Raw genomic sequence first — 20,578 nt, 5'->3', positions numbered from 1 at the left:
TCGCAGCACTGTTTATAATAGCCAGGACATGGAAGCAACCTAGATGTCCATCAGCAGACGAATGGATAAGAAAGCTGTGGTACACGTACACAATGGAGTATTACCCAGCCATTAAAAAGAATACATTTGAATCAGTTCTATTGAGGTGGGTGAAACTGGAGCCTATTATACAGAGTGAAGTAAGCCAGAAAGAAAAACACTAATACAGTATACTAACGCATATATATGGAATTTAGAAAGATGGTAACGATAACCCTGTATGCGAGACAGCAAAAGAGACACAGATGTATAGAACAGTCTTTTGGACTCTGGGGTGGGGGTGGGGGTATGATTTGGGAGAATGGCATTGAAACATGTATAATATCATATAAGAAATGAATCACCAGTCCAGGTTCAACACAGGATACAGGATGCTTGGGGCTGGTGCACTGGGATGACCCAGAGGGATGGTATGGGGAGGGAGGTGGGAGGGGGGTTCAGGAGTGGGAACACGTTTACACCTGTGGCGGATTCATGTTGATGTATGGCAAAACCAATACAATATTGTAAAGTAATTAGCCTCCAATTAAAAAAGTATTTGCCTTGTTTTTAATTAACTGTTGGTGTTATTCCCAAACCCTCAACTCTGTAAGCAACTGTTCTCACCCAATGGCTAATTGTCTTAAACAAATTTATTTTTTCTGGAGAGAGTTCTTCAGCTGCAACAATCCAAAATGATTTAGTTAATCCATTACCAATAAGCAACTTTCTTTGCTTTTCTAAAAAATGAGCCACTTGGTTTTTTTACTTTCTTCGTAGGTTTTTTAAAGTAAAACCTCATTTTAATTTTTGAATGTGTAAAGAAATTCTGCTACAATGAGATTTTAAATTTTCTAATTTTTCTGACTATTGCTTTCCTGTGAGTTGAAAATATCATGATAAGTGCTTAGTCTGGTAATGTTAATGTACCTTTGTACTCTTTAAGATAGCTATAATATCATTGAATAATAAACATAGTGCTTTATCATCTAATTCAGTAGTTGCGTAATCCACACTCTACTGTGCCTTAAAACACAACATTCATTCAGTTTTCTCTTTTTTCTTTCTTGTTATGATGTGATGGGTATGTATTGGAGATAAAAAATAATAAAACGCCATGATGTGACAATACACGTAGCAGTTGAGATTCTGTCGGGTTATAATAGTGTCAGTGTAATTTGTAGTGCATCAGAGGAGCCGAACGAGGTCATGAGTGCCACCATCTGCCTCTGTTCTGTAAGCATTCAACTCTGCCTCTGCAGTGTGAAAGCAGCCACAGACAGTATGAAAACAGGGCAGGGTGGCTGTGTTCCCATAAAACTTGACCTGTAGACACTGGAATCTGAGTTTGAATTTCATATAATTTTCTCATGACTCAAAATGTTATTCTTTGATAATTTTTTTCAAACATTTACAAATGTAAAAATGAGGGGGATCAAGAATGCACACTAGGAAGATGTGGAGCTCACTTCCCCTCCACAAATACATCAAAAATATATCTACATATGGAAGCATTCTCACAGAAAACTAATTGGAAACTGGCAGAACTCCTATACAACCAGAGCTGCAAGAAAGATCTTCATGTGACTTGGTAGGATGGAAATGAAAGTATCAGGTTGGAACCTGCATCCCTGGGAGGGATTTGAAAGGAGTCAGTCTGCATGGGAGGACCTAGCCCTGGAGAGCGAGCAGGCTGAGCCACAATCTGGCCGAACCAGTTCTAGGGTCCAGTGCAGAGGAGATAAGCCCCCTTGCTTTCTGGGACAGCCACTGGGACAGACAGAGGCCTCAAGTCTAGACTCCATTTTGAAGGAGTGGGCACACGTTGACTTGCCAGTAGCCAAGATGGAGAGAGCCTTGTGCTGGTGGCTGCTACCACACCCACACTCTTCAGTCTGAGTGGAGCAAACGTCCTGGCCCTGCTCACTCCACCACAGCCTGGCACAAGATTTAGGCCAACCAGGCCCTGGGAAATGACACAGAGACAGACCACGGGGCTCAGGGTGGTAGCGACCATTGTCATCACACACAGGAGCATGCAGCAGTTGGCCTCCCAGCAGTGTTCCCTGGTCCCACCCACTGCACACTGCAGATTCGTGCTCGACCTGGGGCAGACAGATCCTGGGCAAAGACTGCCACTGAGGCAGCCCAGATCTCTGGCAGCAGTGCAGCCCCTCAGTTCCTACAGCCACAACACCCTGATGCCCAGCCTCAGCCTGTTCCACACCACAGCCTTGTAACAGATCTGGGCTGAAGATAACAGAGGAAGGGATGTAATCTCAGCCTGCTTCTAAACAGAGCCATGGACGCCTGCACAGGTTGCATGTAGGTCCTCTGTGAGTGCACAAGCATCACTTGCTTCAGCACTCGCTTCCTTTGGGGCAGGGCACATGTTCAACGGCAACAGAGCCTCGTCAAACCCAATCATCAGGGCTTCTACTGCAACAGCTGAGAAGGCAGTCTTGTCCTTGACAGAGTGGCAATAGCCATGGAGCAGAGAGGAAGTCCTGCTATACTCCCTGAACAGGCTTTAGATCCTCCAGCACCTCTGCCTGCCTGTCAAGGGGATAATGGCTAGCATACCCTGGGAAAAGATGTGACTGGCATTCATCCCAAAGCCAACCCTCGCACCAAAGGCATTGGACACACATAGTCTACACAGGGACACTCACACATAAAATCATCTTAAAAATAGCTCTATAAGATTATAGTATAAAACAGTTTCTTCTAAATTTATAGAGACAGAGTGGGAGGGAGGCTCTAGGGGGAGGAGAGATATATATGTATAGTTATGACTGATCCACGTTGTACAGCAGAAACCAGCACAGTATTGTAAAGCAATTACCCTCCAATTAAAAATAAATTTAAAAAAGAAAGTAAAATGAAAAGGCAGATGAACTACTCCCAATTAAAAGAACAAGAGAAATTCCCTGAAAGATTACAAATAATGAAACAGAGGTCACCAGTCTACCAGACCCCAAGTACAAAAAGGTGAAATAAAAATGCTAAATTAATTAGGAAAGATTATTGATAGGAATGCAGATCACTGTAACAAGGAATTAAAAACCATAAAGATGAACCAGTCAAAAGTAGACAACACAGAAAATAGATAAGTCATTTACTGAGATAAAAAGCAATCTGCTGCTGCTGCTGCTAAGTCACGTCAGTCGTGTCCACCTCTGTGCAACCCCACAGATGGCAGCCCACCAAGCTCCCCCATCTCTGGGATTGTCCAGGCAAAAACACTGGAGTGGGTTGCCATTTCCTTCTCCAATGCATGAAAGTGAAAAGTGAAAGTGAAGTCGTTCAGTCGTGTCTGACTCTTAGCAACCCCATAGACTGCAGCCCACCAGACTCCTCCGTCCATTGGAGTTTCCAGGCAAGAGTACTGGAGTGGGGTGCCATTGCCTTCTCTGCAAAAAGCAATCTAGAAGCAACAATAGCTGACTAAACGACACAGAAGGATGAAGAAGTGATCTGAAAGAATAATGGACATCATCCAATCAGAACAGCAGACAGAAAGACAAAATGGAAAAAAGAGCAATATATGAGACCTATAGGATAAAGAAAAATGTGCCAGCCTATGTATAATAGGAGTTCCAGAAGGAGAAATGAGAGAGAAGGAGATAAAAAATGTATTTGAAGATGTTAGAGCTAAAAACTTCTCAAACCTAAAGAAAGAAACAGGTATACAGATACAGGAAGAACAGAGGGTCCCAAATGAAATGAATTCAAACAAACCCACACCTAGACATATAATTAAAATGACAAAAGTTAAAGAGGATTCTAAATAAAGCAAGAGAAAAAAGAGTCCATTACAAGGGAACTTCCATAAAGCTAACAGCTGATTTCTCTGTGAACACTTTTCAGGCCAGAATGGAATGACATGTATTCAAAATCCTGAAAGGGAAAAAAACCCTGCAACCTAGGATACTCTGTCCAGCAAGATTATCATTTAGAATAGGAGAGATGAAGAATTTTTAAGACAAAGAAGACTTGGGCAGTACTGCACCTATCCTGAAAGAAATATTGAAGGATATTCTGTAAACAGAAAAGAATCAAGAATCTGTATGAAAGGGAAAAATCACAATAAGAAAGGCAAATATATAGTAAGGATTGATGGTCACTTCAATAAACCACATATAAATTTAAAAACAGTTTAAAATTGTAGAAGTGTGCAAAAAAAATTGTAGAAGTGATTATGATTATAATAAACAGTAAAAGGATAAGTATGAAGATGTAAAATAAGACATCAGATATCAAAATCTCAAAATGTTGGAGAGGGAGTTATAAAAATGTAAATCTTATAGAACGTATTTGAACTTGAATATTGCTGATATAGTTATGAGTTAATATACTTGAACTCTATGGTAATGAAAAGTCAAAAATATACAGTAGGTTCATAAAAACCAAAGAGAAAGGAACTCAAGGTACTACAAAAGAAAATCATAAAGCCACAAACGGAAAAACAAAAAGGGAAGAAATGAAGAACTGCATAAATCACTGGAAAATTTATTAACATGGCAATAAGTACATACTTATCAATAATTACTTTTAATGTCAGTTCAGTTCAGTCGTGTCTGACTCTTTGTGACTCCATGGACTGCAGTGCATCAGGCCTCCCTGTCCATCACCAACTCCCAGAGCTTGCTCAGACTCATGTCCATCCGGTCAGTGATGCCATCCAACCATCTCATCCCCTTCTCCAGCCTCAGTCTTTCCCAGCATCAGGGTCTTTTCTAAGCAGTTAGTTCTTTACATCAGGTGGCCAAAATATTGGAGCTTCAGCATTAGTCCTTCCAGTGAATATTCAGGACTGATTTCCTTTAGGATGGACTGGTTGGCTCTCCTTGCAGTCCAGGGGACTCTCAAGAGTCTTTTCCAACACCACGGTTCAGAACCATCCATTCTTCAGTGCTCAGTTTTCTTGGTAGTCCAACTCTCACATCCATACATGACCACTAGAAAAACCATAGCTTTGACTAGATGGACCTTTGTCAGCAAAGTGATATCTCTGTTTTTTAACATGCTGTTTAGGTTGGTCATAACTTTTCTTACAAGGGGCAAGCATCTTTTAATTTCATGGCTGTAGTCACCATCTGCAGTGCTTTTGGAGCCCCCCAAAATAAAGTCTCTCACTGTTTCCATTGTTTCCCCATCTATTTGCCATGAAGTTTTGGGACGGATGCCATGATCTTCATTTTTTGACTGTTGAATTTTAAGCCAACTTTTTCACTCTCCTCTTTCACTTTCATCAAGAGGCTATTTAGTTCTTCACTTTCCACTACAAGGGTGGTATCATCTGCATATCTGAGGTTATTGATGTTTCTCCCAGCAATCTTGATTCCCGCTTGTGCTTCATCCAGCCAGCATTCCGTATTTTTGCATAATGTCAGTGGACTAAATACTCTGGTTAAAAGACAGAGTGGCAGATTGGATTTAAAAAAAAAAAGAATCTCCAATATACTGCCTACAGAAGACTCACTTCAGGGCAAAAAACACAAAGAGTGAAAAATGTGAAGGAAAGGAAAAAGATATTTTATGCAAATTGGAAACAGCAAGAAAGTGGAGATAGCAATACTCATATCAGACAAAATAAACTTTAAAACAAAGGCCATAAAGAAAAAGAAGGACACCATATAGTAATAAATCAATATAAGAGGAGAATATTGCATTTGTTAGCATATACGTACCCAACATGTGCACATGTGCATGTATGGTAAGCTTCAGATGTGTCTGACCCTTTGCAACCCTATGGACTGTAACCTGCCAGGCTCCTCTGTCCATGGGATTTCTCCACACAAGAACACTGGAGTGGGTTGCCATGCCCTCCTCCAGGGGATTCTCCCAACCTAGAAATAGAACCCACATAGGTGGGTTCTTTACCACTAGTACCCAATATAGGAACATCTACATATATAGAACAAATACAGACATGAAGGGAGACATTTACAGTAATGCAATAATAGTAGGCTTTAACACTCCACTGACATCAGTGGACAAATCATCCAGACAAAAACTACCAAGGCAACAGAAGTTCCGAATTACACAATAGATCAGTTGGACTTAATTGATATCTAATTAAGGAAAAAAAAAGGCTGGAATACCCTTTCATTCCAATTGCACTTGAAACATTATCTGGGATGGATCACATACTAGGTCAAAAAACAAGCCTTAGCAATTTTAAGATACTAGAAATTATTTCAAGCATCCTTTCTGACCACAACAGTATAAAACTGGGAATAAGCCCACCTACAAGAATTAGAAAGAGAAGAACAAGCAAAACCCAGAGTAAGCAGAAGGAAGGAAACAATAAAGACCAAATAGGAAATAAATAGAGAATATTTTTTAAGAGAAAAGATCAATAAAACCAAGAGCTGATATTTTGAAAAGATGAACAAATTGACAAACCTCTGGTCAGACTCACCAAGAAGAAAAGAGAAAGGACCCAACCAAACAAAATAAGAAATGAAAAAGAGGAAAAAATAACTGATACCACAGAAATACAAAAAAATGTTGTTACAGCATACTGTGAACATTTATATGCCAACAAACTGGACAACATAGAAGAAATGGATAGATTTCTAGTGGCATAACTGTGATAATTGAGTCAAGAAGAAACAAAACTTGAACAGACCAATCACTAGAAGTGAGATATAATCTGTAAAAGTTTGTTATAGTTTAATTCAAAATGTTACTAATTTTCATTGGTAATTTTGGTCTTTGTTCAGGTTATTTGGAAGTATAATTCTTAACTTTCAAACAATGGGTATTTTTTACTACTTGTTGCAGTTTTTTAACATTAGAGTCTGGAAAAGACTGAATTTGCATAATCTGAAGTGTCACTCTTAAGTTAAAAGACTATAAATATGGTGTATACATATGTCAGTATACTATATATATATATATATAGATAGATAGATAGATAGATAGATGTCCCCTTTTATCAGGGTAGAAATCATCTATCTAAAATAACTGATTAGAAAAAATTAATGTCATTACATTGTCTTAAAAATAAAGGATTCTATTAACACTTGTCATTTTAGGTATTAACAGTATTTCTAGTTTGTAGATAAGAATTCTTTGCTACAGAGCATACAGTTATAAACCTATATTTATCTTTCTTCCTTAAAATGAAATTAGTATTTTAACCAACATTTTTTCATATATTCTAACATTTTAAAGCACACATTAGCTAACTACTCTTTTATTTTAATTAAATGTTACAGAATATGGAGCCTGGTTGATCATGCACTAATAGCAAGGTGTAATATGGAAGAACCAATTCGTTGTGCAGCTGTAAACGTAGATGGGATCCACCTTGCCCTTGGAATGAAGGATGGCTCGTTCACTGTACTTAGAGTAAGGTATGTGTTAGGGAAGAAATAGGAACACAAGCTTCTGTTAAGTGAGATGGAGTCTGTAATGCCTACATTTACCCACTTTTCCCTCTCCCTTATTAATATATTTTTCAGATATTAGTTTCATGAAATATAAAAAAATATGTTTATAAAAATGGCTTTGTCAGAAAATTAACTCAAACTTTGGTTTTGAAGATTAAGACTGCTTAGTAAATTAATGAATAAAATTTTGAGACAAGTTTGGGTCTTGATTTCTATTTCTTGGTAGTATTGATTTTCAGTAATGATCTTCTGCCATAGAATAGGGAGAAGGAGACCTTGAAACAGTTAAAGATGAGTGAATAGTTTTGTTGCTGTTTGCAGCTTTATGCTTTGGAAAAAAGTGCCTGCATCTCCTCCTTCACTTGGATAGTTAGAAAGTTTAAAGAAATTGTTAAAGCAGTTAACATCTTGTGTTGAATATCTATAGATATGGTGCAGTCAGTTGACTTCTATACAGTCATTTAAAAATTTGCTGTTGAGCCACACGTGTTCATGAGAGTAAGTATTTATGATATTTTTCATATCTAGTTTACTGAATAATGGGACCGTCCACCCAGTTGCCCAGTCCAGAAACCATTCTCTTTTGTCTCTCATGTCTAATTAATCACAGAATTCTGACTAACCTACCTCCTTAAGTAGCTCTCAAATTAATCTGCTTCCTTTCATTTTCACCATTGTACTCTTGTACTGACCTCTGCTACTTCCTAACTTCTTTCTGGTGGATTGGTGAAATAGCATCTCATCTGGTCTCCCTATCTCCTGCTTCCTCAGGTTCCTTTCCCACTCTCCATTTAGAGTGATGCCTTTTCAAACATGTTTGTTTGCATTCCTCCTCTCTCTAAAGGATGATAAAAGCACTGCACTATCCCTAAGATGACGTTTATAATTCTTGACAAAGCCTATGGTGCCCATCTCTCCAGCCTGTTTATTTCTACTTCAGTGTCTTTCTTTTAACATGTATAAAATATCTTTCACTTCCTCAGATACTAATTCATCAAGCTTTTATACTTCTGAGCTTCTATAGATATGACTATTCTGGGGTGGGTTTCTATAATGAGATATGCTGAGATTTTTCTCTTAATTTTTTTTTATTATGATAAAATATACATAATATATAATTTGCCATTTAAACATTTTTATGAGTAAAATTTAGTTTCATTAAGTACATTTGCATTGTTTCCCAACCAGGAATTTAAAATGCATGTAAAACACCTAAGAATTTCTATCAAAAAGCTGCTATGCATTAAAAATAGTGATGGTTATTTTTTCATTTATGCATTTACTTACCCTTTCATTATTGTCTGAAAGAAACTAGGTGAATAATTTCTTATCTCTAATAAGTATTTTAGCAACTCAAAAATATATGCCTCATGGCTTGTGCACTTTCAGTTCTCCAACCAGGGATGGAAACCCCGGCCATGGCAGTGAAAGCCTAGAATCCTAACCACTGGGCCACCAGGGAACTATTCTGGCAAAAGCCTCTATAGTCCATGTTCTTGAATAAGTCAAAAAACTAGGCTTTATCATTGATACCTCTCTAACTATCATTTCTAATCTAGTAACCATATCTTGTTGATTTTTCTTACCTTATGAGTTTTCTAGGAGCATTTTGATAAAGGTTTGTGAATAAGATTAGAATTACAATATCTTTAATATATACTATATATTATATATATACCAGTAAGGATTACTATTGTATGTTTCAAATCATTTCACTTCTTTCTGAACTCTGAGCCACCACCATCTATAGTAGACTTCTAATTGGTCTTAATCCTGCTGTTTGTACTGTTCAGTCGCTAAATCGTGTCCAACTCTTTGTGACCCCATGGACTGCAGCATGTCAAGGCTCCTCTGTCCTCCACTGTCTCCTGGAGTTTGCTCAGATTCATATCCATTAAGTTGGTGGTGCTATCTAACCATCTCATTCTCTTCTGCCCTTTTCCTTTTGTCTTCAGCCTTTTCCAGCATCAAGGTCTTTTCCAATGAGTCAGCTCTTCACATCAGGTGGCCAGAGTATTAGAGCTTCAGCTTCATCGTCAGTCCTTCCAATGAATATTCAGGGTTGATCTCCTTTAGGATGGACTGGTTTGATCTCCTTGCAGTCCAAAGGACTCTCAAGAATCTTCTCCAGCACCACAGTTAGAAAGCATCAATTCTTCAGTGCTCAGCCTTCTTTACGGTCTAATTTCCATCCATACATGACTATTGGAGAAAACTTAGCTTTGACTTTATGGGCCTTTGTTGGCAAAATGATGTCTCAGCTTTTTAATGTGCTGTCAAGGTTTTTCGTAACTTTCTTCCAAGGAGCAGTCGTCTTTTAATTTTGTGGCTGCAGTCACCATCTGTGATTTATGTAATCACGTTAAGTAGTGGTAAAGAACCCACCTGCCAATGCGGGACACACAAGAGATGAGGGTTCAGTCCCTGAGTTGGGAAGATCTGTGGGAGAAGGGCTTGGCCACCCACTCTAGTATTCTTGTGTAGAGAATCCCATGGACAGAGGAGCCTGGCAGGTTCCAGTCCATGGGTCACAAAGAGTCAGACATGACTGAAGTGACTTAGCACGGTAACATAATACATACTATAAAACCAATCAGAATCTCTTTTTTCATCACTGTTGGTTTTGTGTGTGTGTGTGTGTGTGTGCATGCGCGTGTGCTTGAGGGTTGGTTGGTTGGCAGGGGCGTAGTGGTAGAAAGCAGGAGACAACCTGAGATATCCACACATTTCTCTCATTAACTGGGCAAGATAAATCTCTCGAACAAAAGCTTTAAAAAAAGACAAAATAACTCTGAAGAACTTTCCATGAGGAATTTAACTAATGTTTGTGGTTGATATTGGAATAATCGTATCTTTAATAAATAATATACAAAAAGTAGAAGCTATCAAATTGTGCTTTAGATGTTTTCTTAAAAATCTTACTCCATACAGATTTAGATGAATGGATTAGTGGGTGGATGGGTGGATGGAAGTGAAAGTTGCTCAGTTGTGTCTGACTCTTTGTAACCCCATGGTCTATACAGTCCATGGAATTCTCCAGGCCAGAACACTGGAGTGGGTAGCCTTTCCCTCTTCCACGGGATCTTCCCAACCCAGGGATCGAACCCAGTTCTCCCGCATTGCAGGTGGATTCTTTACCAGCTGAGCCACGAACTGTGGTGTTGGAGAAGACTCTTGAGATTCCCTTGGACTGCAGGGAGATCCAACCAGTCCGTCCTAAAGGAAATCAGTCCTGAATATTCATTGGAAGGACTGATGCTGAAGCTGAAACTCCAATACTTTGGCCACCTGATGCGAAGAACTGACTCATTTGAAAAGATCCTGATGCTGGGAAAGACTGAAGGCAGGAGGAGAAGGGGATGACAGAGGATGAGATGGTTGGATGGCATCACCAACTCAATGGAAATGAGTTTGAGTAGACTCTAGGAGTTGGTGACGGACAGGGAACCCCAGCATGCTGCAGTCTATGGGGTCGCAAAGGGTCAGACATGACTGAGTGACTGAACTGAACTGGGTGGATAGATGGATGAATGGGTATGGAGAAAGGGAGATAAGATGCAAGAATTTAATTAGAACTTAAAGGAAGAAGTCACTGGAAAGGTACAGGTAGCTAAAAATACATTCATTTATGCTTAGGAAGAGGGCCTTGCAAGTTGCAGAGTGTAAGGCAAGAGTGATGTTGACAAGGAAAGCTTTTTTTAAAAAGTTTTTTTTTTTCACTTCATTTGTTTTGTTTTGTTCTTACTCCCTTTTATAGTTAAGAAGATGATTTTAATCTCTTGTTTTATACGATTAACACCAGGATGAAGCCCAGGTTCCTTGGTAACATATTAGACCCGTTACACACTGTCTTCAGTGTGTCTCTTTAACCCCATCAGGTCGTTACTTTTCCCACTTACCTTGTTTCCACATTGTATTATCTGTGCTATGCTAAGTTGCTTTCCGTTTTGTCCTACTCTTTGCAACCCTGTGGACTGTAGCCTGCCAGGCTCTTCTCTCCATGGGATTCTGCAGGCAAGAATACTGAAATAGGTGGCCATGCCCTCCTCCAGGGGATCTTCCCAGCCCAGGGATCAAACCCGCGTCTCTTACATCTCCTGCATTGGCAGGGGGTTCTTTGCTACTAGCGCTACCTGGGCAGCTCTGTTCTTCATGTGTGCCGTGTACTTGGCATTGCTCGTGCTGTGTGCTCTTTCTGGAAAACCTTCACTCCTCTTTTTTAATTAGCCAGCCCCTCAGGCTTTAGGCTCAAATAGGTATCACTCTTCCTTACTCCCTGCCTGCCTGTAGTCTGAACCCTTTTTCAGTGTTTCTTACAGAACTTCATGCATAACCTTCCGAGCACTCACTGCATTTTCTTAGCTATGAAGTATAATTACTTTGTCTCCATCTCTCACAGAAGATGAGTTCATATTCATATCCCATGAGTCTAAAACAAAGTTAAATACTTAGTGTTTCTGAAAGAAATATGAATTTTATTACTTTGAATTGTCTATTTGGGAACTGTAAAAATTGGGAAATAGCCATTTAAACTTCTATTCTTGGAATTATCTATTGGGAGCATTTCAGATGGGTAATGCAAAATTTATTTGGAAAAAACTCTGTGGCAACAGTTGGAAATAAGACCCTCGCCTCCCCCTGCCCCTCCCTTGCCTCCCCTTCTTCTCTGCCTCTCCACCACCTCCATGTGCTTTCAAACTCAGCAGTATTCAGCTGCTGATCCATTTTTATGGCCACTACCAATACCTGTATTATTCTGGAGAGTCAGTTATAAGGCATCATTAAAAAAAATGTTTAACACTGCTGACTGAAATGATCGCTAATTGGGAAGAATTGTGTTCTATTCAAAGAGGTCAGAGAGGTTGAACTAAAAATAACATGGTAGCTATATACAGATATATATTCAAGTATATTACTGAAATCAATGTCTCCTTTATTTCCTGGGTATAATTTTGTACATTTGGTTCATTACAAAAATTTAATTTGAATATCATGGTGTTTATAATTAAGTATTTTTTTTATAAGCTCAGTACTTGTAAGAAGCTTCATCATAAAAATCCCATGGCTTGATTTCTATTTTTGTATTACTTTGGAAATTTAATATGAATCTCTGAACTACTTAAAATTAAGTAATTTAGGAACTGAACTTTAGCATTTTTCTCTACTTCTAGCATGTATTGTCCTCATATATTTCTGTTCAGCAAAATTATTCCTGAATTAACACTACTTGTATCATTTATATTTATTTTATGGTTTATAAATACTTGATACAGTCATTTTAGACGCATTGGAAAACTGAACTAATTCTGTAGTGACGTTTTCTCCCATGGTCTCTCTTGTTTTTCTTTATAGAGATATGACAGAAGTTGTGCATATTAAAGATCGGAAGGAGGCAATTCATGAGTTAAAGTACTCACCAGACGGAGCTTACCTTGCCGTCGGCTGCAACGACAGCTCAGTCGATGTTTATGGGGTTGCTCAGCGCTACAAGAAGCTCGGGGAGTGTGTTGGGTCACTTAGTTTCATCACTCACCTAGACTGGTCCTCAGACAGTAGGTATTTACAGACGAATGATGGGAACGGTAAAAGACTTCTCTACAGGATGCCAGGTAAAAACCCTGCAAATTTTATACAATTTGTAGATTTTTAGTTCCTTTAAAATATCTTAGATTTTGCTGGAGGCAGAGTGTCAGTTACATTTGAGTATAGGACATCAAAGAAAATCTGAGCTAATATTGGAGGCATTGTGATCTCTTCTACAAGTCTGCCTTATCATTTGAAATCCTTTGGTTCTTAATTAAAACTTCGTTTGGGGGATCTAAGACATACTTATTTTATGTTGAATCCCATGCCGTACGAGTAGCATATGGTGAAGTCCTAGTATGTATTAGAAAGTCAAAATGTCACTTTTAATGGATGCAGCTAATTAACTAAATATAATGGGTATAAATGTCTGACTATAAATTGTTTTGTCTTCTGTTATCATCTCAAACTTTGCAAATATTAATAATGTAGCTAACAAACTAGTTTTGAAAAACAGACTTTTCATGAAAGCTTTAAAAAGAGAAGAATAAAGACAGAATCATCAAAATATCTCTCAGTACTTTAGTATGATGCTTAATGAATTAGTAACTATATTGCAGTACTTTATTTAATAAGACTAGCTGCGTAATTAATATATCACTCAGTTTTTGTTAACAGTCTGTATCTTACGAAGACTGACCAATCCTGAAGTCATGTTGCCTAATGTAAATGTATTACTTGTCATTCATCCTTCTTTTATGATCCTTTCAATTATCTTTTTTTTCCTCAACTATGTATCTTCTTAGGTTTCTTTTTTAATACATGATTTGCTACTTTCTTATAACTTTTACTTTTCCTTCGAAGTTACCCCATTGTGACTAATCTATAGCATGACTTTAATATAGTTCAGTTTTATTGTCCACATGGGTGACCCTGCTAAGCTACATCATCATCAGAGCTATATTTCTTTGAATCAGTATAATTTTGGTAGTGGCTTTTTTTTTTTTTTTTTTAATTTTATCCTTGCACTTAATTTTCTCTTTTCCTTACTGTAGTCACTTACCTATTCATGTATTCTCCTTTAACTGGATTGGAAAGATCCTTAAATTTTGGAATTTACCATGTTATCAGTATAACTTATGCTTGAGTAAAAATTGAAGGAAGTAACTTCTTAAATTAATACTAATTAATTAAATTAATTTATTTTTAGGAGGAAAAGAAGTGGCAAGTAAAGAAGAAATAAAAGGTGTTCATTGGGCTTCATGGACATGCGTTTCAGGCCTTGAAGTAAATGGAATTTGGCCCAAGTATTCAGATATTAATGATATAAACTCAGTAGATGGGAATTATATTGGCCAAGTTTTAGTTACAGCTGATGACTATGGAATTGTAAAATTATTTCGATATCCTTGCTTAAGAAAAGGTATCTTTTCTTTCAAAATAGTATTAATTCACCTCTCTCTTACAAAAGACCTTTAGGTTCTTTTTTTTTTTTTTCCCAACTACAATTTTATTTTTAAACTTTACAAAATTGTATTAGTTTTGCCAAATATCAAAATGAATCCTATATACCTGTGACCTTTAGGTTCTTACAGAAAATTAGTCTTGAGATAAATAAGAGGGTTTATACTCTTTAAAATATGTGTGGTGACTCTCTGGTGAAAGATATCATGAAAGTGAACAGAAATAGCTACAATATTTTGGCAATTAAGAAATTATTGTCATGTTATTACTTTTATCTTTGGATATGAAGTTTTTATTAGAAAGTTTTTTTTGTTGTTGTTTTTTTATTTAAATTTATTTATTGTAACTGGAGGCTAATTACTTTACAATATTGTATTGGTTCTGCCATACATCACCATGAATCCGCCACGGGCATACATGTATTCCCCATCCTGAACCCTCTTCCCACCTCCCTCCCTGTATCATCCCTCCAGGTCATCCCAGTGCACCAGCCCCAAGCCTCCTGTATCGTGCATCGAACCTGGACTGGCGATTCGTTTCTTATATGATATTATACATGTTTCCATGCCATTCTCCCGAATCATCCGACTCTCTCCCTCTCCCACAGAGTCCAAACAACTGTTCTATACATCTGTGTCTCTTTTGCTGTCTCACATACAGGGTTATCGTTACCATCTTTCTAAATTCCATATATATGCATTAGTGTACTGTCTTGGTGTTTTTCTTTCTGGCTTACTTCACTCTGTATAATAGGCTCCAGTTTCACCCACCTCATTAGAACTGATTCAAATGTATTCTTTTTAATGGCTGAGTAATACTCCATTGTGTATATGTACCACAGCTTTCTTATCCATTCATCTGCTGATGGACGTCTAGGTTACTTCCATGTCCTGGCTATTATAAACAGTGCTGCGATGAACATTGGGGTACATGTGTCTCTTTCAATTCTGATTTCCTCGGTGTGTATGCCCAGCAGTGGGATTGCTGGGTCATAAGGCAGTTCTATTTCCAGTTTTTAAAGGAATCTCCACACTGTTCTCCATAGTGGCTGTATTAGAAAGTTATTTTTGAATTCATATATTATAAATGGGCTAATACTTTACCTCTTTCTTTTTAAAGTTATTTTTTCTTTCTACTTCCAGAATTATTTCATATAGTCAGAATATACAATGATAGTTATACTTTTCTTATGACTTGTTATCTTTACTCATTTAACTTGCTGAACGTATATCTCTTATGAGACATTTTTCTGACATTTTCTTAAGAATTCTGATGAAGTAGCCAGCTGTCTAAGCTTAAGTTACAGTTTGGAGTCTATTGGTTTGTTTGTTGGTTTTTGAGAAAGTGTTTTTGCTTAAACCCTTAACATATATTGTTCTGATATTTATTTTTCATAACTGGCAGTGGAAGAAAATTAAGGGGTCTTATCACTGGTTATTTTCTACATATTTTATGTATGACCTCTTTTTCTTGGGTGTCTTTTAAAATGATATTAATCGATCTGTCAATAGACATGAGGATAATTACATGAAATACTCTATTATTCATTTGTTCCATGCCTTGTTCCAGAAAGTATTTGAGTCAGCTTATGGCAAGTCTCTCAGCACTAAAATAATTATGTAAGTAAAGAATTCATACCAAGGGAAATAGAAATACCATGTTAAAGTCAGATAAAGAAATTGACAGTAGTCAAACATCAAAACTGAATCTGAGCTTCTTGAAACCAAAAATAAAGTAAAGCACAGAATAATTTTCACTGTAGCTATTTAAAAAAAATAAAACCATGCTACTCATAGAAAGCCAAGTTTCTTCTCAGATTTAGTTTTCTAAGACCTCTGTCCTATAGTATGGGGCCTTATATTAGGTACAGTTGAATATATTCTTAAGAGTATCAACATCTATAGCAGATGCAGTCATAATTTTCACCTGGATGTTAATAAAAGTGGTTGGAAAAATGTTAAAATGGAATTTAGTAAAAGGTAATTTTGGAAACAGCAGAACTAGTTTTATTCAAATAGTTTAGGTAGTCCACTGATATTAAGGTTAAGGGCCCACATTTCCCAGAAGTCTAGATTGGTATTTGTTGTGCCTCTGCAGTCAAGTGTGAGCTCCAGATCCTGCCAGCTGTTTCATCTTGCCCATTTCTGCCTGCCAGTGTCAGCTTCCCAGATGCCTGTGAAAGTGCCTCCATGAATAATGCTGAGGATGTTAAAGGCTAGCTAAATCTCTAGCAATTGAAGTAACCTATTTCTGGATTCTACCACATAGCCAGGACATGAGAGTCACCGGGCACAAGTTTTATTGTGATTCAAATGATACTTGCCTATTTAGAAGACATGAGATTTAGTAAGATTAATCATGATAATATTCGTCTTAGACATTGCTTCAACTCATTGTTTCATATAGTGACCTCTATGCAGGAAAAAATAGTACTTTAATTTTCTGAATTTTCTTAATCAAATGGATGTGATTTACTCTCAAGTTTTATCTTTTGCAACAGAGAAGATAGTATTTTTATTGCTTGATAATTTTGTTTCATTTATAAAATATGTAGTAGTTTTCTGAATTGCTGTAGGAATATTTTATCAAAGTCTAAGAAAAGTTAGTCTTTTCAGTTACTACTTCAAGAATATAAGTATAAATTGTTTTTCTTATTTTCTCTTTTTTTAGATTTTTGTTAGACATTTGTTTTATGATAAGAGTTTTTATTTCTAGGCATTTGTGAGTCAGCTTGAGACTGTGGGTAGGTAATTGGGAGAGAAGACAAAACATAACAACTGCATATTTAAAAGATTAGTAGAAGTATTTTAAGATTGTGTATTTATTGAATTTACAAACTAGCATAAAGCTAGTAGTATCACTATAGAAAAAAGAAATTTTTTATATAAGAAATGGGCAAGATGAAACAGCTGGCAGGATCTTTTTTTTAGATTAGTTAGGCAGTTGTACATTACTTCATTGTGGTAAGTTGTACCGTTGATCCAACTTAAGTTTGGGAAAGACTGTGTCTGATGTATTAATGTATTTTAGCTAACCACTTGGGTAATATCCATTATAATCTAAGGAGTAAAGCTTTTACAAAATGTGGAAAGAAGTTAACTAATAGAAGTTGCTTATGTTATAGAATCATTGTAATTGAAACATAAAATGAAGTTAACCCAGAATTTGGTGGTGGTTTAGTCACTAAGTTGTGTCTAACTCTTGCGATCCCATGTACTATAACCTGCCAAGCTCCTCTGTCCAGATTTTCCAGGCAAGAACACTGGAGTGGTTTTCCATTTCCTTCTCCAGTGGATCTTCCCAATGCAGGGATCAAACCCAGGTCTCCCACACTGCAGGCGGATTCTTTACTGTCTGAGCTGCCAGGGAAGCCCAGCCCCCTCAAATCCCAGTCCAAAGCATTGCTCTTCTTTTTTTCTTTCTTTCTTCCTGTCTATTATTATCCCCTTCTCTCTGGATTCTTCTGCTCTTGACCATAATCCCTCTCAAATGATCAGGCATTTCCCAGGCGGCAGCGCTGAGGCTGTGGTAGAGGGCGAGGAGGCCAGGGTGGCGACGGGTGGAGAGGTGCAGGCAGGGTGATTTAGTCTGACCCCTTCATCACCGTTAATACTTGCCAAGACTCTTTCCATACTTACTGACAAATGAAAATTTATATTGGGGAAAAAAAATTTTTTAGAGTCCAAGAGAAACTTCTTTGGAAAAACAAATATCGAACAATAAAACAGCTCTGTGACAGAGACTTCCCAAACACCGCTTGCTTGCCTCAGATTCTGAGAGGCTGCTGCGCAGCGTGCTACGTGTTTGTCTCTCATTGCTGTAAAAACTGCTGTGAGACAAGCTACAGTTCCCGTGTTTATTCTCCTGTGTGGACATGTGGGTTCTCTGCAGTCTTTTGTTATAACTACAAGTTTTTCAGAGATGTATACTTAGGAGTGAAATTGCTGAGTCATAGAGAGTTTATAAGAAGATGCCAAACTGTTTTCCAAAATAGTTATACCATTTTACACAACCCTGTTGAATACATCTTCTTCCACACTTGGCCACCATAGTTTTTACTTGTAAATCTAGTTAGTGTAAATGATGTCACATTGTCTTAATTTACATTTCTCTACTACTTATAATAAGGTTGACCATCTTTCCCAATATTTTTTAATTTTCTGCACTTCCTTGTCTATCAAACACAAGTTCATATCTTTTGCCTATTTTTAGAGGTGTTTGTTTTATTGTTTAATGGAAATAATTTTATATACTCTAGGTACAAATGATCTGTAATTTTTATGGATTACAAATGTCTTTTCTGAGTTTGTGACTTGTCGTTTTATTTTCTTAATGATATCTTTGGTTGACTAGTTTTCCTTTCCGTGTACTCAAGGCAGTTTCTCCTTTTTTTCTGAACAATCGTGTTTTGTGTATAAGGAATTCTACTTTTTCAGTTCAGTTCAGTCACTCAGTCATGTCCCTGACTCTTTGCTACCCCATGGACCGCAGCACGCCAGGCCTCCCTGTCCATCACCAACTCCCAGAGTTTACCCAGACTCATGTCCATTGAGTCGGTGATGCCATTCAACCATCTCATTTTCTGTCGTCCCCTTCTCCTCCTGACCTCAATCTTTCCCAGCATCAGGGTCTTTTCAGATGAGTCAGCTCTTTGCATCAGGTGGCCAAAGTATTGGAGTTTCAGCTTCAACATCAGTCTTTTCAATGAACACGCAGGACTGATCTCCTTTAGGATGGACTGGTTGGATCTCCTTGCAGTCCAAGGGACTCTCAAGAGTCTTCTCCAACACCACAGTTCAAAAGCACCTTCGGCACTCAGCCTTCTTCACAGTCCAACTCTCACATCAATACATGACCACTGGAAAAACTATAGCCTTGACTAGATGGACCTTTGTTGGCAAAGTAATGTCTCTGCTTTCAGTATGCTGTCTAGGTTGCTCATAACTTTCCTTCCAATGAGTAAGCGTCTTTTAATTTCATGACTGCAGTCACCATCTGCAGTGATTTTGGAGCCCAGATAAATAAAGTCAGCCACTGTTTCCACTGTTTCCCCATCTATCTGGCATGAAGTGATGGGACCAGATGCCATGATCTTAGTTTTCTGAATGTTGACCTTTAAACCAACTGTTTCACTCTCCTCTTTCACTTTCATCAAGAGGCTCTTTAGTTCTTCACCTTCAGCCCTAAGGGTGGTGTCATCTGCATATCTGCGGTTATTGATATTTCTCCTGGCAATGGCACTCCACTCCAGTACTCTTGCCTGGAAAATCCCATGGATGAAGAAGCCTGGTGGGCTGCAGTCCATGGGGATGCTAAGAGTCGGACATGACTAAGCGAGTTTACTTTCACTTTTCACTTTCATGCATTAGAGAAGGAAATGGCAACCCACTCCAGTGTTCTTGCTTGCAGAATCCCAGGGACGGTGGAGCCTGGTGGGCTGCCATCTATGAGGTCGCACAGAATCGGACACAACTAAAGCGACTTAGCAGCAGCAGCAGCTGGCAATCTTAATTCCAGCTTGTGCTTCTTCCAGCCCAGCGTTTCTCATGATGTTCTCTGCATAGAAGTTAAATAAGTGGGGTGACAATATACAGCCTTGATGTACTCCTTTTCCTATTTGGAACCAGTCTCTTGTCCCATGTCCAGTTCTAACTGTTGTTTCCTGACCTGCATACAGGTTTCTCAAGAGGCTGGTTAGGTGGTCTGGTATTCCCATCTCTTGAAGAATTTTCCACAGTTTATTGTGATTCACACAGTCAAAGGCTTTGGCATAGTCAGTAAAGCAGAAATAGATGTTTTTCTGGAACTCTTTTACTTTTTTGATGATCCAGCAGATGTTGGCAATTTAATCTCTGGTTCCTCTGCCTTTTTACTAGAGCTAAAAAAGATATTCTCCTATATTTTACATCTAGAAGTTTTAAGGTCATCAAAACACTATTCAGTTCAGTTTAGTTCAGTCGCTCAGTCGTGTCCGACTCTTTGCGACCCCATGAATTGCAGCACACTAGGCCTCCCTCTCCATCACCAACTCCCGGAGTTCACTCAGACTCACATCCATCAAGTCAGTGATGCCATCCAGCCATCTCATCCTCTGTCGTCCCCTTCTCCTCCTGCCCCCAATCCCTCCCAGCATCAGAGTCTTTTCCAATGAGTCAACTCTTCGCATGAGG

General features: G+C 38.1%; 1 protein-coding gene across 1 annotated transcript in view; it reads left to right on the top strand.

The window, feature by feature from the left end:
• EML5 (echinoderm microtubule associated protein like 5) overlaps positions 1-20,578 on the top strand; it is a 170,184-nt gene that overhangs the window by 63,361 nt on the left and 86,245 nt on the right. The window contains exons 9-11 of the mRNA XM_010845237.1: positions 7,248-7,385; positions 12,774-13,030; positions 14,155-14,367. Coding sequence (XP_010843539.1) covers positions 7,248-7,385; positions 12,774-13,030; positions 14,155-14,367 — 608 coding nt within the window. The remainder of the gene's footprint in view (positions 1-7,247; positions 7,386-12,773; positions 13,031-14,154; positions 14,368-20,578) is intronic.

The sequence above is a fragment of the Bison bison genome, unplaced genomic scaffold (genome assembly GCF_000754665.1).
Source record: "Bison bison bison isolate TAMUID 2011002044 unplaced genomic scaffold, Bison_UMD1.0 scf7180017864213, whole genome shotgun sequence".
In the NCBI taxonomy this organism is placed as follows: Eukaryota; Metazoa; Chordata; class Mammalia; order Artiodactyla; family Bovidae; genus Bison; species Bison bison.
The sequence above is the reverse complement of the archived record's forward strand: the minus strand, read 5'-3'. Positions and strand labels throughout refer to the sequence as shown.